At 43.3% G+C, this 27,253-nt stretch overlaps 1 protein-coding gene across 1 annotated transcript in view; it reads right to left on the minus strand.

Annotated features, from left to right (window-relative positions):
* Nucleotides 1–1,723: 1,723 nt before the first annotated feature.
* LOC311243949 (kinesin-like protein KIF11-B) overlaps nt 1,724–27,253 on the minus strand; it is a gene marked incomplete at both ends in the record, with an annotated part of 55,842 nt that continues 30,312 nt past the window's right edge. Inside the window, 5 exons of the mRNA XM_084333356.1 lie at nt 1,724–1,982; nt 9,564–9,619; nt 20,819–21,030; nt 21,289–21,511; nt 25,117–25,235. Coding sequence (XP_084189482.1) covers nt 1,724–1,982; nt 9,564–9,619; nt 20,819–21,030; nt 21,289–21,511; nt 25,117–25,235 — 869 coding nt within the window. The remainder of the gene's footprint in view (nt 1,983–9,563; nt 9,620–20,818; nt 21,031–21,288; nt 21,512–25,116; nt 25,236–27,253) is intronic.

A 27,253-nucleotide genomic window follows, 5' to 3' on the forward strand; every position in this document is an offset into this window, starting at 1 on the left:
TGAACACTGAGTCTCCATCAGCAGCAGACCCCCCCCCCCCATTGCCGTGGCTTGTGGGCTGGTGTTGTTATTACCAGCATCAAACCTCGCATAGAAGGTATTGAGGTCATTTGCTAAGGAGATGTCACTGTTCAGTTTGAGGGAGGTGCCTTTGTAGTCTGTCATCGTTTTGAGCCCCTGCCACATAGCTCTGGAGTCAGCCTGTTCAAACTGGAGTTCAATTTTATCCCTGTAGCGCCGTTTGGCCTCTGTCACTGTCCTCCTTACGTTGTATCGCGCCACCTTGTGGTCATTCATGTTGCCTGCCACTAGGCCGTCGTTGTATGCTTTGGTGCGCGCTTTCAGAGCTTCACGGACGGATTTGTCTACCCAGGGTTTTTGATTTGGGTAAACTCTAATTGTGGTAGTGGGGATTGTTTCTTCCACCAAAGTACGAACATAGTCCAGCACTGTCTCCGTGTAGACATTAATGTTATCTGTGTCGCGGAACACGCTCCAGTCTGTGCACTCAAACGCAGCCTGGAGCATCCCCCCCCGACTCCACATCCCATTTCTGCACCTCTCGCGAGACTACAGGAGTGCTCTTGATTCTTTGTTTGTACTTTGGTGAAAGGAAAATGGCCGCGTGATCAGACTTACCAAAGCCACTAGCAGAATGAGCCTTGTAGCCACCCTTGAATTGCGTGTAACAGTGATCTAGGATGTTACCGCCTCTGGTGTTACAAGTCACATGCTGATAGAAGTCAGGCAAAACCTTTCTCAGATTGGCGCTATTGAAATCACCCACTACTACAATAGCGGCGTTAACGTTCGCCGCTTGGATTCTATTTACCTCATTGTGGAGTCTGGAGAGCGCGACACTATTGCTGGCTTGCGGTGGAATATACCCTCCGACCAGGACGATCGCCGTTAACTCCCTCGGGAGGAAGAAAGGACGACACTTGATGGTTATATATTCCAGGTCTGGGCAGCAGTGGTTCGATAATTCCTTCACGTTGGCTGGATCGCTCCAATTGTTGTTAAACATGAAGGCGATACCTCCTCCACGCTGTTTGCCGGACTCTGCTGATCTATCCTTGCGGTGGATGAAGAAGTGATCGGCCGGTTGGATGGCGTGATCTGGGGTTCCTGGCGACAGCCACGTTTCAATGAAGCAGAGAACATTGCAGTCTCTAACGTCTCTCTGGAATTGAATCCTTGCTCGGATGTCGTCCAGTTTATTGTCAATTGATTGTACATTGGCTAGCAATATACTGGGTAGTGGCGTTCGGTGTCGTCTGGTTCTCAGTCTGTTACGGATCCCAGCTCTCTTCCCACGCCGTCTGATGGTTCCTTTGTTTCTTGGGTCAAGACCTGGTCCTGGTGTTCTCAGGATCTCAACAGGCCATTGCTGCGGTTCAGAAAGCTGATCCAGGGAGTAATCTAGTCGGTAAGTTTCCCGTAATCCGATGTCTATAAGTGACTGACGGTTATACACATGAAATGCACTTACCGTTGGTACAGACAAAACTCTTAAAACTATAAATATTAACAAAAGTAAGCACAATCTCGACGGAGCGCACAGACAGGCGGCCGGGCATAGCGGCGCCATCTTCCTGTAGTTCCTGTAGTTCCTGTCGTTCCTGTAGTTCCTGTAGCTCCTGTGTGGCTCCTGTAGTACCTGTAGTTCATGTAGTTCCTGTAGTTCCTGTAGTTCCTGTAGTTCCTGTGTGGCTCCTGTAGTTCATGTAGTTCCTGTAGTTCCTGTAGTTCCTGTGTGGCTCCTGTAGTTCCTGTAGTTCCTGTAGTTCCTGTGGCTCCTGTAGTTCCTGTAGTTCCTGTGGTTCCTGTAGTTCCTGTAGTTCCTGTAGTCCCTGTAGTTCCTGTAGTTCCTGTAGTTCCTGTAGTCCCTGTAGTCCCTGTAGTTCCTGTGTGGCTCCTGTAGTTCCTGTAGTTCCTGTAGTCCCTGTAGTTCCTGTGTGGCTCCTGTAGTTCCTGTGTGGCTAGAGAGATAATGGGGGTGAGAGAGAGAGAGAAAGATAGAGAGAGAATGGGGGGGAGAGAGAGAGAGAGAGAGAGAGAGAGAGAGAGAGAGAGAGAGAGAGAGAGAGAGAGAGAGAGAGAGAGAGAGAGAGAGAGAGAGAGAGAGAGAGAGAGAGATTGTGTTGGTAACTAAATCATCACTGTGTGGCATGCCTTTGCCAGGCAGAGGAATGGAGATAAAGGACAAAAGAGAAATTATTTTTATTCCTCTTACTGCCACAAGAGTGCAGTGTTGAGCCAGTCGGACCTCACTTCACTTTCACTTCCAGCACCAGCATGGGGAGGATGTTAGAAACCTAGTCTTACACTGCCATCTAGTGGCTTGCTTTGTGAAATGCATCTTGCTCAAATCACCCCACCTGAAAAGGATGGTGGAACTGTACCCTAACCCTAACGTGTGTTGCTTTCTAACAGCGGAGGAGTGCAAGAATGTGACAATTTGACCATGTGACCGCGGCAGCGCGAGAGAGCGCCAGTGCGGAAATAGGCTGTCTATTGCCATTCTCTAAGACAAACTCTAACCTTAACCAGCTCCTTAACAGCGCCTAAACTTAACCGTTCTAACCTTAACCAACTCCGAAACAATGCCTAACCTTAACCTTAAACTTAACCATGCCTAACCTTAACCTTAACCATAGAAAGAATATTGCCATTCTCTAAGACAAACTCTAACCTTAACCAGCTCCTTAACAGCGCCTAAACTTAACCGTTCTAACCTTAACCAACTCTGAAACAATGCCTAACCTTAACCTTAACCTTAACCATGCCTAACCTTAACCGGCGAAAGAATACACGTTAAAAAAAAAAAATTATGGGATTCGAACTTGTCAACAACGGACCGCAGGACCGCAGGACCGCTGCGCTGCCAGGTGAGCTGAGCTTCGAATGAAAATCATGGCGGATTAGGGCTACATAATGCCGCGAGCTCTGCCGCTCCGCTCTGCGGTTGCCGCGCCTGCCGCGGGGCGTGTCGCAGCCAATCAGGGAAAACGCGGAAGCAACGGCAGCACTGCTCCGCTGTTAATAAGCAATAGGCAACCCTAACACTGGAAACTGAACAAAACCACTTTCACTCCAGGGCGTTGCAACTGTTCTGAAAACTATTATCCCTTTCACTACCACACTAGTCTGACGGTCTGTAGTGTGGTAGTGAAAGGTTAACCTTCTGTAGTGTGGTAGTGGAGGGATAACCTTCTGTAGTGTGGTAGTGAAAGGTTAACCTTCTGTAGTGTGGTAGTGAAAGGTTAACCTTCTGTAGTGTGGTAGTGGAGGGATAACCTTCTGTAGTGTGGTAGTGAAAGGTTAACCTTCTGTAGTGTGGTAGTGAAAGGTTAACCTTCTGTAGTGTGGTAGTGAAAGGGTTAACCTTCTGTAGTGTGGTAGTGAAAGGATTAACCTTCTGTAGTGTGGCAGTGAAAGGTTAACCTTCTGTAGTGTGGTAGTGAAAGGGTTAACCTTCTGTAGTGTGGTAGTGAAAGGTTAACCTTCTGTAGTGTGGTAGTGAAAGGGTTAACCTTCTGTAGTGTGGTAGTGAAAGGGTTAACCTTCTGTAGTGTGGTAGTGAAAGGTTAACCTTCTGTAGTGTGCTAGTGAAAGGTTAACCTTCTGTAGTGTGGTAGTGAAAGGGTTAACCTTCTGTAGTGTGGCAGTGAAAGGGTTATTGGATAAATATTCCCAAGCACTGGAGTTGCATCTGACAACGTTCAGGGTATTGTCCATTAGTCAAGGAGTAATACTGCACCTTATGTGTATACTGTATGCTTACTTCATCAGAGCATTATTTAGCATTTTTAGATTATATATATTAGATTAGATATTAGATTTTATATATATATATTGTAACTGTATTTATTGTCGGGCAAATATAACTGAGGGGGCATACATACCCTCATCTTGCACCTTGACCTTTTTACACTGCCTACTTGCCCATATGCGCATGTCCAGAGTTAATTATATTGTTATATTATTTACACCGCCTATGTTTATTCTATTTTTATTTTTACTTCTCCACTGTACTATAATTCTATGGCCTGTATCATGTCTTCTACTACCTGTACCTCCCTCCCCCCTCCCCCATGCTGCTATGATGCCTGAATTTCCCCAAGGGGATCAGTAAAGGAATATCTTATCTTATCCTATCTTCTCTTAATATGATACAGCACTTTACTTTACAGATTAACATTACAAATTGTTCACACAACAGTCTTAATGACCGATGACGTAAATATGTCATGACTGGCTAAGACGTTGAGTTACGCACTTGTTATGAGCGAGGATTAAGATGTCTGCGGTGCGTGAGTTACGATGAAGTTCTCCGGAACTCCTCACAGATGAATTGAAAAGAGAGAGAGAGATATAACCACAGCCATCTCGGTGTGTGTGTCCCCTCCCCCTCCCCCTCTCAGCCTAATAAATTAACCCCCACCCCCAGCTCATCTACACTCACAGCACACACATCCACACGTACACACTCACTTTAAACAAACACTCACCTTAACACACTTTATATTTATTGGTAAAGAGATTTGCACTACAACTCATACCTCATTGCTTGAACTGTATGGGTTGAAATTATTTTTGAACGGGCTAAATCAGTATTAGTTGGCACGATATACAGACCGCCAGAACAGAGTGGCTTTTATGATACACTGGATGGGTGTTTAGCTGGAGTTGAGGATGTAGAAACAATTCTCATTGGAGACTGGAACAGACGATGCACCCGTCTTCAAATCCTTCAATAGGTTTTGTGATCTGCATGGCTTCAGCCAGCTAATCACCCAACCCACCCGGGTATGTGAATCAACACAGACTACCATTGATCTCATTCTGACCTCTGACAAGTCCAAGATCTCCAGTAAAGGGGTTATAGCAATGCAGGGTAAGCGATCATTATATGATATTCTGTACCCGCAAAAAAACTAAAACAAAAGGCCGGCTGTCACAGTCACATCTAGAGACCTCAAAACTTACTCTAGTGAGGCCTTTAACCTAGAACTGGAGAGCCTGGACTGGTCAGAAGAGCTCAGTGGTACAAGTTGAAGAAACATGGCTTGGTTTCAAAACCAAATTCTCAACAGTATTGAACGACATGGCCCCCCTAAGAACCACCAGGGTAAAAAATCGCGCTGAGCCATGGATGCACTCAGAAATATGGACCGCTATGAAAACCAGAGACAAAAAATGCACTGAGTTTCGTAAAAGTCAGTCAAAGCTTACCAAAAGCACGAGCAGTGAACTCCAAGCCCACGTGACTGAACTCAAACTGCAAAGAAACAGACTAAGAAATGAAGTAAACTCCATGATCAAAACTGCAAAAAATAATTTCATCAATGACAAAACTGAGGAAAACAAAAATAAACCCTGTGAACTTTGGAAATTACTCAATAATCAACTAGGCTGCAGTAAAAAACTTAAAACCAGATTTTCAAACATAAACATAAAGACGGACAACATGCTCATCACAGACAAGCTGGATGTAGCCAATTACTTAAACATTTTCTTCACAAACATAGTCACAACACTGGTAAATAAACTACCCTCCCACTCAGGGCATTATGGGGTAGAACACATAGTAGTTTACTACAAAAACCTAGGGGTCCGCAAAGACGACTTCAAACTGGAAATGGTAACAACAGATGAGGTACTCAAAAAACTGACCGCCCTCCAACCTAACAAGGCCACTGGCCACATGGCCGTAGCCAGCTATGAGGTCACCGAGGTCCGGACCTCTGTAACTATTTGCGAGTGGGCCGTTTGGTCAACGACCGGCCCATTTGGTACTGACTGACACTGGGCCGGCCCAATAATCACATCTCTTACTAAGCCCCTCCCCCACTAGGCTGAGAACAGCGGCCCATTATGCGTGCTGCGGCCCAATCACATCTCTTAATAAGCCCCCCCCCACTAGGCTGGGAACAGCGGCCCATTATGCTGCGGCCCAATCACATCTCTTAATAAGCCCCCCCCCTTCTCTCACCTGTTTCTCGTGTTAGAAGAACAGATGCGGAAACAGGAAAAATGGAGAAACAGAACATGGAGAAATTGCCGGCGGAAAAAATCTGAAAACTAGAGGTGGATGCTGACAAATATAATAAAATCACAGACATGTTTGCTGCTTCAACGTCGTCATCCACAATAATACTAGTGCAGCCGGTGCAGCAACAAGTTCAACACTGCCTCAGGTAGCCAGCCAGGCAGAAGGGCCGAGGAGGGACGGTGAGCTGGAGGAGGAACCTGAGGTAGTTTGTGTGTGCCATCTCTGCCATGGTGATGTCGATAATAATATTAATTATAACGTTATTTGGTGAGCATCGCGTTGGCTAAAATAAGCCCAGGTTACTGTCAGTGACCGTCACATCTAAGCTGATCAGCACTACTAATGAGACGCTGCCCCCTAGTGGCCGGCTGTAACAAACAAGCACACCATTGATTTAATTGCCATATAACTCACATACAAAGATCTAACTTACTCCTCTCTGAGCATGAATATAAAACAAACAGGTGATAACTGTGTAAACCTTATGCAATATTCATCATTGATATTTGGATACTTGAAATCTGTATGAACTGAGTAGTTAGTACCAAATGAATGAATGAATGAATGAATGAAGTTAGTATAAAATGGAACAGCTCCATGCATTAATTGAATAAACAACTATTTGCTCATTACCAGTATGGTATTGTTTAAATTGTACAGCTTTTTTTGCACATCTTTGTCAGGGAATTCCAACAATTCTGGACCTGAATGTACCAGTTCATTGTAATCATCTCTCTCTCTCCTTAATGTCTAGTCAAGCCAGAAATGGACCTCCCTAATTTCTAAACCCTGGCTGGGTGGTGTCCGACCGATTATAGTGGGCCGGTCTGGGCCAAAAAAAATAAATGGACCTCCCTAATTTCCAAACCCTGGCTACGGCCCTGACTGGCCATGACAATATCCCCTCCAAATTCCTCAGAGACTCAGTAGCCGCCATCACCCCAGTCATCACACACATAATAAACCTCTCCATAAAACAGGGACACGTACCCAAAGACTTCAAAATTGCGAGAGTAACCCCCCTGCACAAAAAGGGCAGCAAATTAGACCCAGGCAACTACCGCCCTGTTTCTATTCTTACCTCCATCTCGAAAGTCATGGAAAGAATAGTCTACGAACAGGTCGAAAAGTACCTCGCGAAAAAAAATCTAATCTTCTAATTCCAATCGGGCTTCAGAACATCCCACTCCACTGACACATGCCTTCTCTATTTGAACGACCACATCAAACAAGAGGTGGACGTGGGCAAATACTGCGGCATGGTCATGCTGGACCTACAAAAGGCCTTTGACACTGTCAATGATGATGATGAAGACTTTATTTCAGACTCAAGGTCCATATTACACATATACAAAACACCAACAAGAATACAAAGAGAAGACGGAGGTCTCTGTGTGCCCAGTTGAGGTCTGGCACCCTGCCATTGGTGGTGGAAGTGGGTAGATTCCAGGGTAAACCTGAGGAGGAGCAGTTGTGTGTTCTGTGTGATCTGGGAGTGGTGGAGGATGAATATCATTTAGTTTTTTATTGCCCTTTGTACACCACTTTGAGGAGGGCTTTATTTGAGAAAATTCAAATTGTAAACCCAGATTTGTTTTGGCAGTCTGAGAGTTGTATGTTGAGTTGTTTTTTTGTGGAGGACATCTTCGGTTTTGCAGGATTTTTGGAGAAGGCATGGCACCTGAGACAAAACACACTGTATCCTATATAATTGTATTTGAATTCACCTTGTTTTTCTGTTTATTTACATTGAGTACAGCTTGTGTTATATTACGTTTTCTTGTATTTTCTTGTATTTTTTTATGGCCATCTTGGTCTATGTCATTTGTTAAGTAATTGGTAAAGTTTATTATTATATACTTATTGTTATGTGTCTTGTAAGCCCATATGGGCTGGGCATACATCTGTATGTAAGACACGAAAATAAAAAATATCAAATCAAATCAAAATAACAAAAGCAACAAGGCCAACAACATAGATTAAAATACATAAAGGCATCGGTTCCAATGTTTCCACAGATCAGAGGAGTACCTTGTATCCAGGGCCGCCTGGGAGAAATGTGAGGCCCTGTGCGAGATCTTGGCATAACAATGCTGCACGCGCTGTCTCTAGGTTAGCTAATGATAGTTAGCCTTTAGCTAAGCTAGCTACTAGCCGACATCATCATGGCTATATCCCGACTGAACCACACGTTAGCACTCAATATTATAACGTAGCTAAAGCTAACTAGCTGTCCCTGTCTTTAGCCGGGATGGCTAGCCTGACTGAACTGTCTAACATGCAACAACTTTCATCTTCAGTCCATCTGCCGAACGATGTCCTCTTCATCTTGGCTGGCATAACCTCCAATGCTGCACGCAATAGTCAGACGCTAGTGATGGGTCGGTCATGAGCGACTCGTTCATAAGAGCCGATTCATTGCCGTGAGCGTGAGTCGAATCGCTCACGTCTGGCAATGAGTCGGTTCACGCCCCCCCCCCCCCCCCCCCCCCCCCCCGGCACGCACACAGACACACACAATGAACTCAACAGACGCTACCTTACCTGTAACCCCTCCCCTCATTGAATTCTACATTCTACATTCTACAAACGTGTCTAATGTGAAATATATAAGCATATAAGCAAAACTAGATTTTAGGTCTGTGATGAAAAAGGGCCTCGCGGGAAGGGGGGCCTCGCAAAAAAAAAAAAAAAAAAATAATAATAAATAAAAGATTTTTTTTTTTTTTTTTTTTTTTTGTGAGGCCCCCCTTCCCGCGAGGCCCTGTGCGACCGCACTGCTCGCACACCCCCTGAGGCGGCCCTGCTTGTATCACTTCGTTTAACATCACTAATGGCACCTATTATCTTGTTTTTAGACTCTAATAAACGACACATACCGGTACATAGGTTCCTCAGCAGAGCATGGAAGGTGGGGACATTTGTAGTCACAAACAAATGGCTTGCACTAGTCCATCTTGGGAGCTTAAGGAGGATCCTAAATGCATCATTATATGCTACCTGCAGTTTAAAATTTTTTGCTGTGCTATACTTACACCATAGGTGTGCAGTATAAAATGGAGTACAGTAGGCTCTGAACAGGCTTATTTTCACATTGTCTGTACACATATAACATTTTCGTGCCAACATATTGGCCTGTGCATATAGTTTGCAGCACTGACGCTGCACATCAACATCATCACACATGTCATGTGTTAATTTTGGCAGCTATTTAAATTTTAGTTTTAGTCTTAGTCATGTGTCAAATGCTCCTTTTTCGTTTTCATCACATTTAGTCACCTTCATTTATTTTTCGTTTAGTCAGTTTTAGTCAACTACATGTCTGAGCATTTTATTCTTAGTCAGTTTTTGTCTCAATTTTGTCTTTTTTGTTTTAGTCTAGATTTAGTCGACGAAAACGGATGACATTTTTGTCTATTTTTAGTTAATGGAAGAAAAATTGTCAGAAGTCAGAAATAGTCAACATGGAACTATTCTGATTTAAATTGCGTATTTATTTTTTAACCTAGGGGAATCTGAGTCGGCGTCACAAGTGATAGACAGGAAGGGTGCGCTGTCGATCTGTGAATGGAGAAATAACTTAACACATTATCTCTTCTTGCCTTGCTCTGCTGGCAGCGGTTTATTTGATAAATATTAAATAACAGTAACAGTAACAGTGTAACACTAACTAACAGGATACTGTGTAAACAAACACATGTTAGGATGGGGTTTGGCGGAGCCCAATAGCAGAACACAGGAGGAGAGAGAATGGAGCGTTTTAGCGTGTTTTAATATTATTCCCCCAAGTAGACAGGTTACGGGCAGCGAATACAGAAATGTGCAACAGGTACGAGAATGGGCAGTCGGCGAGAGCAGGGGCACTCCTTGTGTAGCACGGGGCGACAGGTACAGGAGTGTGCCGTGGATGAGAGCAGGTGCACTCCTTGTGCAGCACGGGGCAGTAGACACAGGAATGTGTAGTGGGCGAGAGCAGGAGCACTCCTTGTGCAGCATGGGACGTCCAGGTAGGAGGTGTACTGGAGCGGAGGTCCTGGGCATATAGAGAACAAGGGTTAGGACAAGGTATAACAATAAGGACTGGGTTGCAAGGCTTGGGTTCGTCGTCGTACCTAGGAAGCTAGTTTAACACTCCGACGAGGGTAGAGCAGGATCTGCGGGCTGAAGTATCCTCTCGCTGATGAGGGAATCCATCACAGCCGTGTTGATTGATGTGCTGGCAGCGTGGGGATCCGGGGAACGGATGCTGCCCATATAAGGGTGTGAGGATGAGGGGTGAGGGAAGCTTCCGCCGTGATGGTGAGGAAGGAGGATGAGGGGTGAAGAAGGCTCTCGCCGTGATTATAACAACACACAGTACAGTAGTTGAGTAGATAGTAGTGTATAGGACACACAGTAGCAATCTGATTGCAATCTGCTTGCATAAAAACATATAAAATGATAAATCACATTTTGAGGTTGGTGTAAAGTGCCACATGGAAGAGGTCTGGTTAGGGGTTAGATTTAGAGGTGGTCTAGGTCTGGTTAGGGGTTAGAGATGGTCTAGGTCTGGTTATGGCCCCTATTAACCAGACCTAGACCACCTCTAACTCTAACCCCTAACCAGACCTAGACCGTCCACCTCTAACTCTAACCCCTAACCAGACCTAGACCGTCCACCTCTATCTCTAACCCCTAACCAGACCTAGACCGTCCACCTCTATCTCTAACCCCTAACCAGACCCCAGGAGTATATGTTCAGCCTTATTATCTTCTGGAAATAACAAGCACTGATTGCAATGAAGGATGCAGTGAGACCCTTTTTGGACCATATGTCTAAACCTAAGGTTACTTTGCGTGCCATGGACAAGCTGTGACTGCATTTTTCTTTTTGTTCCAGATATACTTTGTCCACTAGGTTGGATACTTTAGTCTTTTTTGGCACTCTGAACTTTTTATCAAATGTTTGCAACATCATTATGAAATCCTCATCTTCCACTGTACGTGCAGGGAGTGCTGAACCTTTAGAGGTGGTCTAGGTCTGGTTAGGGGTTAGAATTAGAGGTGGTCTAGGTCTGGTTATGGCCCCTATTAACCAGACCTAGACCACCTCTGACTCTAACCCCTAACCAGACCTAGACCACCTCTAACTCTAACCCCTAAGTTAGGGTTGTGACTTAGAGGTGGTCTAGGTCCGGATAGGGGTTAAGAGTTTGTCTAGCCCTTTACAGCCATCTATCTAAATAATAATAATAAATTATAATGAATGCTACAATAACAACCAAAATTAAAATGTTAAGTGTCAGTGTCAGTCTATCTGTGAAACTAAACTGAAAACGTAATGAACATATTTTGACCAGTCAATGGATAAAAGCAATCTGAACCTTACTCCTCCCAAATATAATGAACATATTTTGACCAGTCAATGGATGAAAGCAATCTGAACCTTACTGTCCTCCCAAATGTCTCAAACACAAAACACCGTCTTTGATATCTGGAAAAGAAAATGTCAGCATTACCAGTAACTGGAAAGTGGTAACCATTACCGCATTCACAATTGACTATTTAGACTTGTTCTTGTTCATCTTGAGAAAAGCACTTTTTTCCAATATGTCTCTTGGTCTGTTGCGGCGCCCACTTGAGAGGTAACCAGTTACACTGAAGACACGTTCGGCAAAGGCTTGGGATGCTGGCATCGCCAGCGGAAGTGGAGCGCCTCATGTGGCGGAGGTAGTTCCAAGCTCTGCGAGCAGGACGAGTTTCCAGCTTTGAACGCGATTACTTTTCATTGTTTACGAGGCACTCTTGCTGGTAAGTTTACTTTACTTTACTTACTTTGTAAATTTTAACGCATTAGCAGACCACTCATGGATTTAGTCAATATTGGTATTTTATGTAGCAAGCTTTAGTTAATGTTTATCGTAAGTTAATAGCTTGTTAGATTCTAAATGCAGTTAGATAACGTTACCATACTGACTGACGTTGGCCTAACATTATATTTACCAAATTATTTGCAGTTATTGGTGTTGTTAGTTTATCTTTGTTTATGTAGCAGGGTGGATTATCCCTGCTTTATGGGAGTGGTTGTACACGGCCACCTGGTAGCGAGAACGCAGCAGAGCTGAGTCCAGCTGGGTCCCCGACTGTAGGCCAGGAATGTTGAAGTGGAGGTCGAGCAGCAGGAGTGGATGGGGCCTAGGATTCACTGACCTAGGGATGGTACGCTGGTCCTTCTTGCCCTCCAGGGCGATCAGCAGTAGCTCCCCACACACCCACACTTCCCCCAATACTGAGCCCTCCCACACCCGATGGCAGTAAGATGGATGATATATTCGCTCCCCAAAGCAGTACTCTTCCTTAATGATGAGTGGAGACCTTTTACAATGAACTATAGGCAGGGGGTGGGTAAAGGGTTAAACAATAATGAGCATTACCCAGAGAGAAAAGGGTTAGACAGAATGCACATTAAAGACACACACACAGTGCTCCCATTTACGTCTCCTTTACTGAAGGCTTATGCATGTTACATGTTATCGCATACTGTACCTATCAAGGCTACTTCCACACTGGGCACCTAGTGCTCTCACTCTATATTACAGACACAGTAAGAACCTCTTCCCTTTAAGGGTTATCTACTGCTCCGCTTCGCGGTAGGTGGAGAACAAGGTAAGGAGTAAAGGAGTTCAATGGGAATTTTATAAGGAACTGTCCCCGACTAAGGATTTGGATGGTCGACTAGGATTGGCCAACATTTGCCGTTAGTCGACTATTGGTCGACTTAAAAAAAAGGTATAATATTTAAAAAAAAAAAAAAAAAATGTATCGTTCCATTTGGGCTGTGGGGGGTGCTTAATGTCTGAAGGAGTCAACTGAAGGCTTCTTGTCCTCTGCAAAAGCATGCAATTGGTCCACTGATGGATACATCTTGATATTTGTCTAGTTAGCCTCTGGTATGCGTGCCATTAGCGTTAGCCACGCTTCTATGCCTCTTTTCTTTTGAAAAAAAAAATAAAAAAAATAAATATATATATTATCATTATTTTTATTTTTTTATTATATTCAACTAAGAGGTTGGCCAGTCGACTACGGCCCCTTTCGACCGATTAGTCGACTAATCGATTAATAGGGGTCAGCCCTAAAGGAACCACACGTTATTATCACACTCAAAAGAAATTAACAGTGGGCCCATGTTAGCAAATAAAAGTCCTATCTAAAGCCGTCTTTTCCCCCAAAACAATAAATGGTCGGGCGCCCCTAGACACTGCTGCCAGCGTTAGTTCAAAGCACCGTTTATCTTCGCCCTTAGAGAGCCTGCGCCACACAGTGGAAATGTCTACCGATAAAGTTTCAGCACTCGAAGCGCCGCTGTACTTATCCAAAATGGCGGGCCTGCTCTCACCACCAACCGTCCGTGTGGTAAGATGGCCGTCGGGCGATCCCGCGATAACAGGCAGCGGGGCGGGGTAGACGCTGGGCAGGTGACTGCTGGGGAAACGGCTTGGAGGGGCTGGAGGAGTGTGCAGTGTAGTGACGTCCGCTGCTGGGCTGAAGGGGTGGGCCGACACGCGGGCTAAACTGTGGTGCTAGCCTAAACAAAGCTAAGCTGTGGGTCGTGGTGAACCCCCTGTCATGAATGAATGAATGAATGAATGAATGAATGAATGAATGAATGAATGAATGAATGAAAACTTTATTTAACAGATTGCAGAATGGGTACAATACAGTACGGCTCAATACATACAATTGTTAAAGGGATGCAGACCTGAGAAAGACGTTTGTCTTGTTTCCATCAGGGTCCCCCATTTTCAATTCATCAGGACATATATGACATACATGACATACAGATAGTCAGTACTGCTACATCTATACATTTATGACATACCAGATTTGCAAATACAGTACTGTTTGTGATACAGAAGGAGTCAGGAAAAGAGAGTATATACATTTGACGTAGAAACTGTACATTGGAGGAGGTTGGGTGGGGGGGGTTGGGTACACTGGGATATTGACAACCATACTGGGTAATCTACATTGGAGGTGGTTGGGGGGGGCACACTGTATATACAAGCAAAACTGTACATTGGGGGGGAGACACTGTACAAAAACAAAATTGTACATTGGACTAACAACGCCACTGCTGTACATCTGTGTATACTGTATGTCTGTATACTGTATTTCTGTGTATAATGTACATCTGTGTGTATACTGTACAGCTGTGTATATACTAGGGGTGTGGAAAATTCTCAATTCTGTAAAGTAATTGGAAAAAAAAAAGTGGTAAGATCCTTTTTCATTCGTTTTTTGCATCTATTCATGATCTGATGGCTGTTGTGTTGGTAATAAAGAGTTTATTTATTTATATGAACAATTTCAAGGTTATTACTTTAATTAACAAATAACAGAACGTTATAAACACAATCATATAGACCGAAAAGAAATGAGAACAAAGGTTTGTTTTTATTATACTGTAGTTTAATAATAATTTACATACAGAACATTTCATACAACAGTAGTAGAACAACATGCTAATTATAAAATAAAAATGTCACACAATTAGTACTGGATTTTTACAAATAGAAAATACACTAATTGTAACAGCTCCAGGTTTTAAAGGGGTGAGGAGGGAGAGGGGGAAAGGGTGCCTGGTACTTGTGGTGATGACATGGCAAGAGGGAGGGGCGAGGAGGAGTGACACAAGGTAGGAAAGTTGGGGGGGGGGGGGGCTGGGGCGCCCTGCGTTTTAGGGTTGTTGATGGGGAGGGGGATTCCCGATCAACAACACCACAACAACAACCACCAAACGCACATAGCACACACATCCACACGCACTATAAAACAAACACTGTCGCACCCACTCCACACACTTTATATTTATTGATGAAGGATTGCACTACAACTCGTACACCTTACTGTAAATTGTACCTAAATTGTACCTCATCCCATTTCTGCTTTGCACTATATAGTACTGTACATTAGTACACTGCATAGTATATTATATGGTAACTCAGAACATTGTACATATGTCTATACCGAACACTGTGACCTCACTTTCTTCTTCTAAATTACATGCTATACTATGTTATTTGATACTATCTTGTCTAGCACAGTCTCTGGAGCGTAACAGTAAGAAGCATTTTGTATGAAAGTATTCTGTACTTCAGTATGACAACTATTAAAGAAACTTGAAACTTGGAGGAGGAGAGTGACACGGGGGGAAAGGTTGGGGGGAGGGGCAATGGTGATCGCCGATATACTGCCTTGATGTAGGTACGGTGTTCAAAAAGGTTCGATACATGTTTGAAAAAGAGTAGGAAGTATACTTTATTTACTTTTACTACAACTCAATTGAATGTACTAATTAAAAATCTTACAAAACATCATATATATGCAAAACAAAACTATATGTACAAAAAAATTACAATTTTTAATATGTAAAAACAATTCTCGACTTTTTCGCATGGTGATCAGGAATTGGAATATACCATTTGGATACCATCTGATGTCAGGTAAGGAATCTATGTTATCAGTGTTAGGATAATCAGACTCGTTTTCGAGGAGATATAAGCGTTTCCACTATATGTGATATGGCTGTTTCACTGTAAAAGCCATGAGGAAAATAATAGCAGAGATTACCAGCGCACGGCACAAGCGTGCGTGCGCACACATATACTATTTACATACTGTAAAGAAAAATTGTATATGTGAAAAAGTGACTTTAGAAAAGAAAAGGAAAATGTCCATGCAAAAATGTAATAAAAAGTGACTTGAGAAATGAACCAAAATAAAGAGTTATAAAAAAAAAATAAAAAAAATCTCAAAGCTTTAAAGGAAAACTCCAACATTTTGGGAAATTAGCTTATTTAACATCTTCCCTGGAGTTAGACAAGAAGATACATAAATTTTTTGTTTCTGTGCGTGCATTTAGCTTTGGGAACAGTCGCTCCGTTAGCGTAGCTTAGCTTCATCACTGGAAGTGGGGGAGATCCGGAGCCTGACGTTCCCTTACACTGTATACAGTCACAAAATACACTCCAAATACAACTCTAAAACGTTCATGTAAACATGTTGTGACCTGTGTATTCACCACATGGAGAAATAACCCTAACCCTTCCATAATGTCCTTCTCAAGTATTGTCCAAAGCGGTTACACTTTGAATATCCAGCGATGCAGGCACGCACAATGTTGGCCATCATCAGTGGTGAATCCTTATGGAAGCCAACAGAAGCCATGCCTCCCTAATATTAAAATATGAATTAATATCAAATATGAAAAAAAAAAAAAAAAATGAATATACCGGTAGTTTACATTCTTTTTCATCTGTGCATCTGTGCTATAATTTTTATTTTTTTTTATTTTTTTAAATGTCTCCCTCTTTCCTTCTCACTCCCTCTAACACACTGTCAGACTCACTGTGCTCACTGCAGCTAGTATAGGAGAGAGGCAGGGAGTAGGTCTCTTTCTCCAGGCTTCCAGCATTATAGAGTCCAAATCCGATCCTAGCCAATCAGATTCGAGCTGACTGCCACACCCTAAAAGTTTAAAACGGGGCTGTAAGGAAGACACTCAGCATATTTTCCCCTCTGCACTCTGAACATTGTATTAACCCGTAACTGTTCCCACGGGCCGAATATTGCCCCGATCCTCGCGTGATTAAATCCACGGGGACCTCTCGGCGTGCCGAAGCTTTTCCTAAATCACTTCCATCATCGAAAACGAGGGGAAAAGGTCGGCTCGCGACCCTGAAAATGTCGCATGATTTTAAAAACGCTGTATTAAGTGAGCCTATTATGGGATCCACATGAGCTTTCTATCGTGGAAACATCTGGGCGTCCCGCAACTTTTACTCATTCACATGTAGCCCCGAAAATGCTTAAAAAAAGGAAAACAGAAAGCGTGGAATAAACTCGCCGAAACGGAAAAGTGTCCCACGGGCGCGCCGTGATTCCGATCCACGTGAAAATATTCACGGCCATAGAGACCGTGGGACACCTTTTTGCAACCGAATATGTGTCTCGAATTTGCTCCAACGCGGCGCGCAAAATCGTGCAAGGAAAAATCGGACCAAAAATGAACCAATGCTCCAGCAGTATTAATGACCCTGATGTAAACAAGACAAACGTCTTTCTCTGGTCTGCATCCCCTTATACAATTGTGTGTATTGAGCCGTACTGTATTGTACCCATTCTGCAATCTGTTAAATAAATAAAAAGAAAGTTTGACTGGCCGCCGAGCCATACTGTAGTGTACATGGTGACTGCTTGACTAAAAAAAATAAAATAAAAATTAATAAAAATATTTAATCATTTCTTTTTGGCTTCCCCTGTTATTTTACCCACGCGACGCCACTGGCCATCATGGATCATAATGAGAACCATGAGACAAAGCGTGAACAGGCACAAACAGCAGCAGGTAAGTACTATACAGAAAAACTCCTCTTAGCCTAACCCTAACAAATGGGGTCAGTTATGATACTGTATGTCTAGGCCAGAAATTATATACTGTATATATCATTACAGACATTTCTATGGCTGAAAACTCAAACACCTCTGGGTAAGAGGAGTGTTTTTCTGTATAGTACTTACCCGCTGCTGTTTGTGCCTGTTCACGCTTTGTCTCGTGGTTCTCATTATGATCCATGATGGCCAACATTGTGCGTGCCTGCATTGCTGGATATTCAAAGTGTAACCGCTTTGGACAATACTTGAAAAGGACATTATGGAAGGGTTAGGGTTATTTTTTATTTCTCCACGTGGTGAATACACAGGTCACAACATGTTTACATGAACGTTTTAGAGTTGTATTTGGAGTGTATTTTGTGACTGTATACAGTGTAAGGGAACGTCAGGCTCCGGATCTCCCCCACTTCCAGTGATGAAGCTAAGCTACGCTAACGGAGCGACTGTTCCCAAAGCTAAATGCACGCACAGAGACAAAAAAGGTATGCATCTTCTTGTCTAACTCCAGGGAAGATGTTAAATAAGCTAATTTCCCAAAATGTTGGAGTTTTCCTTTAAGAATGCTGGTTAAATTTGCAGATTGCGGAGAGGCAGCCTGGACGCTCTAGGGGTTGTTGGAGCTTCGTTGGTCGTCTTAGTGTTATTTAGCTGAAAAGGGGAAAGAAACGGCAAGAAATTAATACGGATATTCCCACCGTCACTGTTCTTAACTCATTCTGCGCCATCGCTTAACACTTTCAATGCCAACGACGAGATAACTCGTTTGTTCATGCCGACCGTTCATTGCCAACGACGAGAGATCTTGTTTTCTTTTTATTAGCGATTTGAATTCATATTTAATCAATCTAGCCTCACGTTAGTGCTGCAAACTCTGAGCTCCATTGGGAAAATACCGCCCCCCATCATCTCTCCCTGTGTAACTGCACCCCATTGGATTAGACTGATTAGAAATCCAGTTTCCTCATTTTACTTTTCTGGCAAGCCATCCGAAGAGATCGAAGTGATTGCCGAGGCGGAAAACAGCGTGGAATACATATTTACAGTACCCAGCACTGAATCAATAAACACGATATTTGGAATGGCGATCAGGAATTGGAATAATCTTTTTGGAGAACATCTGATCTGAGGTAAGGAATCTGTTTTACCAGTCTTAGGATAATCGGATCCGTTTTCACAGAGATATCAGCGTTTGCCCTATGTGTGTGTGTGCGCGCTGATCAGGAAATAGATTTTTCAGCTCGCTTCTCTAGCGTGCATAAGTACACATACTATCGATAATCTAGAGTTTATTTGAAAACGATTCATAAATAGGCCGAAAAATTACTTGTGTATTCCAGAATATTCCAGTAAATGCCGTTTATCACGGAATCTTTATATTTTCCTTAAACTTTCAAGAAAACGAGGGCCTTTCAAAATGCTATAAAACGGAAATGAACCGATTAAAAAACAATCAGTTTCGACAATGTTGACTGCAAACAAGTCATTGATAAGCGACGGGCAGATTAGACACATGGCCATAATTTAAGACAGATTATGCGTTCACAACGCTATCATTGAAGTGGTGCTGGCATTCAACCATGTTTTACCATGTTAACCAGTGGCATCCAAAGTGTTAATGAGTAATACAGGTGGCTGGCAGTTGGCTACAAGCATAGATGCATAGCTGGCAGTTGGCAGTTGGCTACAAGCATAGATGGGGCGGGAGTTATTATGCAGATGAGAAACCTCTGACGTCACAGATACGCAAAATTTCAGATGACTCACTTGAGTGAGGTACAATATTGTGAGATGAGAATTGGAAGAATGCTCCAAATTGAGAATTAGAGACAAAGATCCTATTAATATAAGTCCACATAGCTAGAAAATAATGCTAAACACTGGAAAAGGCCATTTATAAGATAGTTCCCCTTTAAATTATAGCTATGGGTCTAATACACCCGTCGATTATCAGTGAGTTGCTTCCAGTCAACATGTACAAAACGGATAGTTTTTTCATCGGTACATTTCCGTTTTGAATATGAATAGTTTGGGTGCTTCTGTGTAATTCCAGGAAAAGACGCGATAATAGCGTTTTAATGGAATACACTAAACACGTTGTCATTTTTCACCAGATTATCGAATCTTCCTGACATCAACGCTAGATCATCATTATTATCCTTCCTCATGCAAGAATGAAAAGAGCACTGGACCGCACCCGCACCCCCCCCCCCCGGCACACAGCCGCACACAGAGACAGCGTCGATCGCGGTAGAAATAAATATCAGATCAACGATCAAATTTATATATAGTAGGCGTAGGTATTTGCCCTTTTGAGAGCTCAGACCCATTCCCAATGATAACATCAGGCTGGATGATGAAAATGAAGTGGATATCGCTAATAAAATAAATAACGACCAAAACCGACTATACTCGTGATTGGCGCTCAAGCGATGGCGAGTTAACCCGACTATACTTGTGATTGGCGCTGAATGAGTTAAAGGGCCCAATCAGTGATCCAAGCATAAACAAAAAGGGTCGCCCCGCCACCAAAAATAAGAGGCATGTTTTCATTCTCTAGGTGAACTACATTTACATTTAGTCATTTAGCTGACACTTTTATCCAAAGTGACTTACAACTGTACTGTTCTGTACAAGTCAGCAGGAAGGGTACAACTCTGCCAGCTAAGTAACAATGTTTGTCAAACAGTGTTGAACTTGCATTGGCTACAGACTTGAGTGCATATTAGGTAATAATATAGGCAAGGTAGATTCCTTAGTAGCAGAGTGCACACTAGTAACAGACAGTACAAGGTTAGTATGTGATGTGAAAGGGATGCAACTATCCAATATTGATATCGGCCCCGATATGACTATGACATTTCCTTGTTTGCAAACCATCTGATCAATATATGCACCCAACCTACATAAAGCAGTTACTGATGATCGGGGAATTATAAACGAAAGTAAAAAAAAAAAAAAAAAATCGGTTTCTCACTTGATTCGATACTCTGTAGTACCGACGTGTTTCGGTTCGGTACCTCAAAAGTACCGAATTCGGTACCCATCCCTAGCGTGTATGGGGGGGAGAAACGGCAATCGATAATCTATATAATGCGCTTGGGCCTATAACTAGCGTTTTTGGAATTACAGCAGAAAAGATTAAAAACACTTATATTCTAGACTAGAAGGTATTAACACAACACTGTATGAATGAAAAAGTATAACGTTCCCACATCCTGAACGATGGATAAATCGATGTTGAATGGGCCATAGTAATGTCAATATAGCAATACAATTTAAAAGGTTATAGCCCTGCAAAGAAGGTAAACATCTCCATAGGCTTACAGCGCTGGCAGAGAGGGGCATGAGATGGGCATAAGCCCCGGCGGGCAATGTGTTAAGCTGTGATGGGTCCTCCGCCTCCTCTTCCACTGAGTCCCACTGAGGCAGGGCAGCCCCCTCCTGTTGCCCACGCAGCTCCTCGAGCAGCTCCATGCGGCTACGACACACGGCCAGCACCCTGGGACACGCAAACTCTCTCCGCTGAGGGGTCATACCTAGAGGAGGGTGAAACAGCTCGTTAAGAGACTAGTATAATACTGAGACCTTCTGTACCCCCCCGCCCCCAAACAGGAAAACATCGAACCCAAGTCTGTGTGGACACATACTCCCCTACAAATATAGTATGATAAACCTTGAATATGCATACATAGAGGCCTTCCCAGCAGGTACACACCCCTATACTCATTCTACAGAGACGAAAGACGGTAAGAGAAAAAACAGCTATTCGTGTGGAGGCTTCAACTCTTCTTTACCCGTCGAGACATCTCGTCTTAGCTCCTCCTCCAGGAAGCGATGGACTATCCCCATGCCGGAGTCGATGTGGTCCTGGACCGCAGCCTGCTGCTCGTCCAGGAGGTTGTGGTGCATGGAGGTTTGGTTCTGGACGGTCTCAGCAGCCTGAGTAAATTCACTCTGCCTTTGAGCCAGGTCTGTCCTGGACCCCTGTAGCTGCTCTGCAGACCAAGCCTCTACAGTCTTGGGGAGAGAGCGAGAGAGGAAGCGTTAGAGATAATTTGTCCCCTAAACTCTGGGGAAAAAAATAAACAAATTAACTTCTACTTTTTATTTTCTTTAAATATTTTTTTCCCCCTCACTTTCTGTATTTTTGCTCCCATCCCAATTTAGTCGTTATGCCAATTCCCTTCCTGGTCGTTGCGTGCATTGCCCCACTGTCGGCCTAGGGAGGGTGTAGAACTACCACAACGATGGAAATACCTGGACTTTTCTTCTATCCCCGACGAGGCAAATACACATGTGATCTGTATATGTTTATGTCAATCAAATCAAATCAAATCAAATGCCTCCTCCGGTACATGTGGAGTCAGCCAGCCGCTTCTTTTCACCCGACAGCGAGGACTCTCACTGGGGGAATGTAACGTGTGCGGAGGTTCACGCTATTTCCCCCCGATCCCCTCCCTACTGAACAGGCACCCCGACCTACCAGTAGGAACTGCAGTTTACAACGACCAGGACACATACCCCGCCGGCTTCCCACCCGCTAACACTGCCAATTCTGTTAGTAGGGACGACTGACTAAGCCGGAGGTACTGCTGACAGCTGGATTCGATCCCAGAGTTTCTGTGGTGGTAGGCGAGTGCTTCTACTTTATTAATGCCTGTGAGGAAATTGTTCCTCTGCATTTGACCCATCCTACCCACCAGTATTGTTTGAAAGAAAAGGGGGGGGGAAGCTCGAAACTGTCCAGACCCACGGTGCAACCAGGTGTAGGCTTTTGTGTTGTAGCTACATGAACTGACAAAACGTCCCTTGCAAAACGACAGTTGAGTGACCACAACTTGGACTTTAAAAAAACATTTGGCTACTTAAAATCATTGAACGTACAGAGAGTGAGAGAAAGAAAGGGTGGCTCAGCATTAACAGCTAACTTTCGTTTAGGTCATTGAACATGAAATCTGTAATGTCCTTCCACCGCTTGCTTTTCTTTTTTCAATTTGTTTATTTGGACGGGACAATGCAAAATTAATGAACACTGGAGTGTAAAAATTGCCGGATTTAGCACGAGGCTAATTTCCATCCGTTGTCCCCAAACATAAAAACAGGACTCATAGAAACAGTAAGAAATGTACAAATACATACAAACAGGACACATAAAAACAGTGTCTGACCTGGGCCCTGTTCCTCGTACCTGGCTAACTGAGTTAGCCGGATAATTTTCAGGATAACTTGACTTAAGCTAGACCTTTCGGTTCCCAGACATGCGATTTTCTAAATCACTATGGCAAGAGATCAAAAAGTTTGAACCTGGTCGAGGGCAGGGTTAAGTTCAGTTAGCTGGATAAACCATGGCCACGCCCTCGCAAAGAAATGCCAGCTCTCCTTCCTGAAATAATCCTCACAGTCTAGATCCCATTATTATATACCATTCTGAATTATGTTTTGTGCTTCGTTTTTCTAGAGGGGGCTTTTGAAATGTAAAATAATATACCTAAAATGCTGATAATAAATCATATTCAGCCTATGGATTTATACTTTGTCCTAAATAATGCACGTCATATACGGCTCTCGCAGTCGCGACACACACTATGTGGTTGTTTTAATAACGGATCATTGCAAATGTGAACCCCGCGGGCGTTTGGCTCCGATTAGTTTCATATTCTCGGCTGTGGATGTATTTGCGCCCGGATTGTGTTTCATTCAAGCATAAATTGAAGCGTCTTCATGCTGGATTGTGGATATGAATTACGCCAAATCTGAATCCAGGGCTGTACGCTAAGCTTTTTCACTAGGGGCACACTAAATGAGAAATTTAGGGGCAAAAAAATTTTTTTAGGGGCACATTTTTAAATAACAATTTACCATTATTTATATCGATTGTTTTTGATTTAAAAAATTATATAATTTCTTTTTTAATAAAATATATATATTATATAATCATACTTGTAGTTGTATCATCTGCGAGACATCGCCACCACGCAACAAGTCTAAATGCTCGCTATATGCAACCAGCTCCACTGTGTGTACTGAGTAGCCTCCAGCTACGGCCAGGATTCTCCGGAGCTGCAGCTGGGCCCTATACTGTAGCCTCCAGCTACGACCAGGATTCTCCGGCGCTGCAGCTGGTCCCTATTGACTATATTCAGCGTGCCCTCAGCTCGAATACGCATCGACTCAGTGTTATAAGACATTGATATCAGGACGGAGCTATCTGAACTATTTAGTTTAATGGGACGTTTCGTTTTGAACAGTAAGCTAACGCAAGCTATCATGCACTACTAGACTTACTGGAGCATTTGTTGATAGCTATCAGTAGCTAGCCGGCTGGCAGGCTCACCGAGGTCCCAGTGTTTACAACAGCCACGGGCTGGAGGAGGAGCAGACGCCGCTGATCATACCTGCTGAGTGCTCACTGCTCAGCTCGCGTGAGTGACGTCATCGCGTCATCACACGCCTTGGATAATTTAGGAGTGAAATGCGAATCCAAGGCTTGAAAGCACTACTCGCAAGCCCGCCCCCAGATAATATTTACCAATCGCAAAGCGGCCAATTAAAGGGGCAATTCGCGACGATATCATCGCACTGTACAGCCCTGGAATCTGTGGATTGTTGAATTGTATCACTGTCACTCACACGTTATTGTGATATTGTAACTGGGATTAAAATGTCTAATGAGATGCGCTGTTTGGCGGATTTGACGTGGACGTGACTTGAGAAAATGAATGAGCAATTGCAAGCCTTTGACGTTTTGATGAATGAATGAGAAAATGCATTTATCTGTTCAAGCACTGTTATCTGATGATTAACATGACTGGTGTCACTGGTATAAACCAAAGGTTAATCAATTCAATGCATGTATGGATGATGTCCGAAACAGATTAAAACCTGATTAATAGTGAAACTGTATAGCTTCCAAGGCTCTGACACGTTATTTCAGGGGTCGCGCCTTGAAAACTTTAATTTCACTTCACCTACCTGTCGACATGAAATTCCCAAACGCCGACGGTAAAAAAAGCCTGGATGTCACGCAAAGTGTAAGTTGATCGACTTAGTTGAACCAGGTATACAGGGAATAGGGTGCTCGACATCGCTTGTGGATACGTTTTATGCTCAATGTCCGACATTTTAAACCCAAACCACGGCCAGATGATGAACGAAGCACATTTCTTGCAAACTCATTGTTATTGTTTGCATCAGTAATAGGACCCTCCATTTAACCATGCATACTTATTTAGTAGCCAATAATAGGCCAACTTCTTGACTAGTTTATTATCCTTTAATGGCAGCACGCAGTTCCCCTAGCTTTCTGCGTTACATTTGTAAATGTGAAAAAAAAAATGTACATTCAAAGAGCCTAAAAGTAGCCTTCTTGTGGTACAGCCGGTAGAGTCAAATCTTTACCGGTATACCAGTTCAATCGTTATACCGCCCACCCCTACCACAATGAATGATCCATCAGGGCTGCACACTATGGACAAAATATATTGACCAACCTCAAGCCCTGCCCTCTTTTCCTGATCCTCCAAGCACAACCGTCGCTTCCCTCAGCAACAGTTGTGATTGGAGGATCAAGAAAAGAGGGCAGGGCTTGGGAAATTGTGATGATATACACAGAGGTTGTTTACCTGCTGCAGAGCCTGAGCAGCAGCAGTGCTCTTCTCCAGCAGGGAGACCTGTTCCTGGGCTTGAGTCTCTGCCTGGTCCATGGCTCTGGAGAACCACTGGCCGTCGCGCTCCGCCAGGCCTATGATGGAGGGGGAGTTAAGAAAAGTTCATGTGCTGTAAGTGACATTTTCTTTTTTTGTTAAAAATACATGTTAAGGAACACGCCAACTTTTTGGAAAATTCACTTATTTGCAATCTACCCTGGAGTTAGACAAGCAGATACCCCTTTCTTATCTGTGCATGCATTAGGCTTAGGGAACAGCCACACCCATTAGCCTAGCGTCGTGACTTCATCGCCTCAAAAAAAAGTCATGTTGTTTTTTGAAAAACTGGGCTTTTGAGGATGAAAAATAGCCCAGAGTATATAAGCAGAGTATAATCTGCTTAGAAAACGAAAATGTCTAATTTAATAATTACATTTTTTTTCTCCACGTGGTAAATACACAGGTCACAACATGTTTTACAGGAACGTTTTAGAGTTGTATTTGGAGTGTATTTCGTGACTGTTGGGAACTAGGCTACACTGGCACACCTAGTTCCAGTGAATGACGCTAAGCTAGGCTAACGGTGCGGCTGTTCCCTAAGCCTAATGCATGCACAGAGAAGAAAAGGGTATGCATCTGCTTGTCCAACTCCAGGGTAGATGGCAAAATAAGCAAATTTCCCAAAAGGTTGGCGTGTTCCTTTAAGTAGCTCTACATTCCAACAGCCATCACTTGTATAGTGTTGTGTCATGTCATTAACATGAGTCTCCCAATCAGGAGAGAACTCCACAAAGTGGGCCGTGTAGCAGGAAATAGCAGTTAACAGGGCGGTAGCTCGTAAACGCTCTCGTCTTCCACCTTAACGTTTCACTAAAGTATGTTTCTGACAATGATATGACATGACAAGATATGCAATTGCTGGATCTTAATTCATATTTTATCTGCAATGCCTAGTTTTTACAGGAAGTTAGCCAAAAAGCAGGATCAACCTCCCTAGAGATAGTTAGTGATTATCAGGAAGTGGACTCAGTTGAACCATATACATAAATAAACTCAATCTGCTTGAAAAATGTTAGCTTGAAAATTAAACAATTGGAATCCCAGGGTGGTTGTACTCATCTAGCAGGCGGTCATTTCAAATTGAGTTGTATTTTGTGCTGAAATTCCCAAATAGTCGTTTATTTGAATGTATTGTTAACATTCAATTCCATGGTGCAAAAAAACAAATAAATTACATATTTGTAAATGGCTGCATTTATATAGCGGTTTTATCCAAAGCGCTCTACAATTTGTTCCTCACATTTTTACCCATTCACACACCGACAGCAGAGGCAACCATGCAAGGTGCCCGGGAATCTAACCGGGAACCTCCAGATTACAAGCCCCCCCCCCCCCCAAGTATATATATATTAGGCTATCGCGGTAACCGCATCACCGCAATCCCGCGGTGAACAGACAACCGTGGTAAAAGAAAAAATACAAAATGGGGCGTCATCATTTTTAACTCAGTTAATGTATTGCCTCGTGCATCCGTTTTCCAGTAGCATGAGCTAACTTCACGTTTCCATACAGTTTACAAGTCAGATGAAATCAGGATTTATTTTCATATCCCGGACTCGAGCCCCCAATGTATACCTGTTCCTGTATTAATCTGAACCGCAGTAGAGTACAGGGGAGCGTTCTCCCAACACTCCGGGGCCGAAGTGCCGGTCATGTAACGTGCTTGTTATAACTAGCCGGACTTCGGGGTAATTCCCTCTGTAAGGTGGTGACAGTAGACGTTCTCTCAAGGACTGGGCATTAATTTCCGTTTGCAGCTCTCTATTCTTAATGTTATTGACTAACGTTACGCGCTAATTAAGTGCTGCCTCTCTCTACCATCCCCGCTACACTCAGGACTACATTAACGTTTCCCTACTCTCACTTCGTTAACGTTAGTTAAAACGTTATCATAGCTATTATCTGTAATGGCAACTGGATAACGTTAGCTTTGTTTGCAAACATTAGTTAATGTTGGCTATCTATAACGTTAGCTAGTCGTCCCCCCCCCCCCCATGAACAATGACACAAATTGTGATATTGTTATCGACTAACGTTACACACAAATTAAGTG

Source organism: Notolepis coatsorum, assembly GCF_963971535.1.
Source record: "Notolepis coatsorum genome assembly, chromosome: 17".
Lineage (NCBI taxonomy): Eukaryota > Metazoa > Chordata > Actinopteri > Aulopiformes > Paralepididae > Notolepis > Notolepis coatsorum.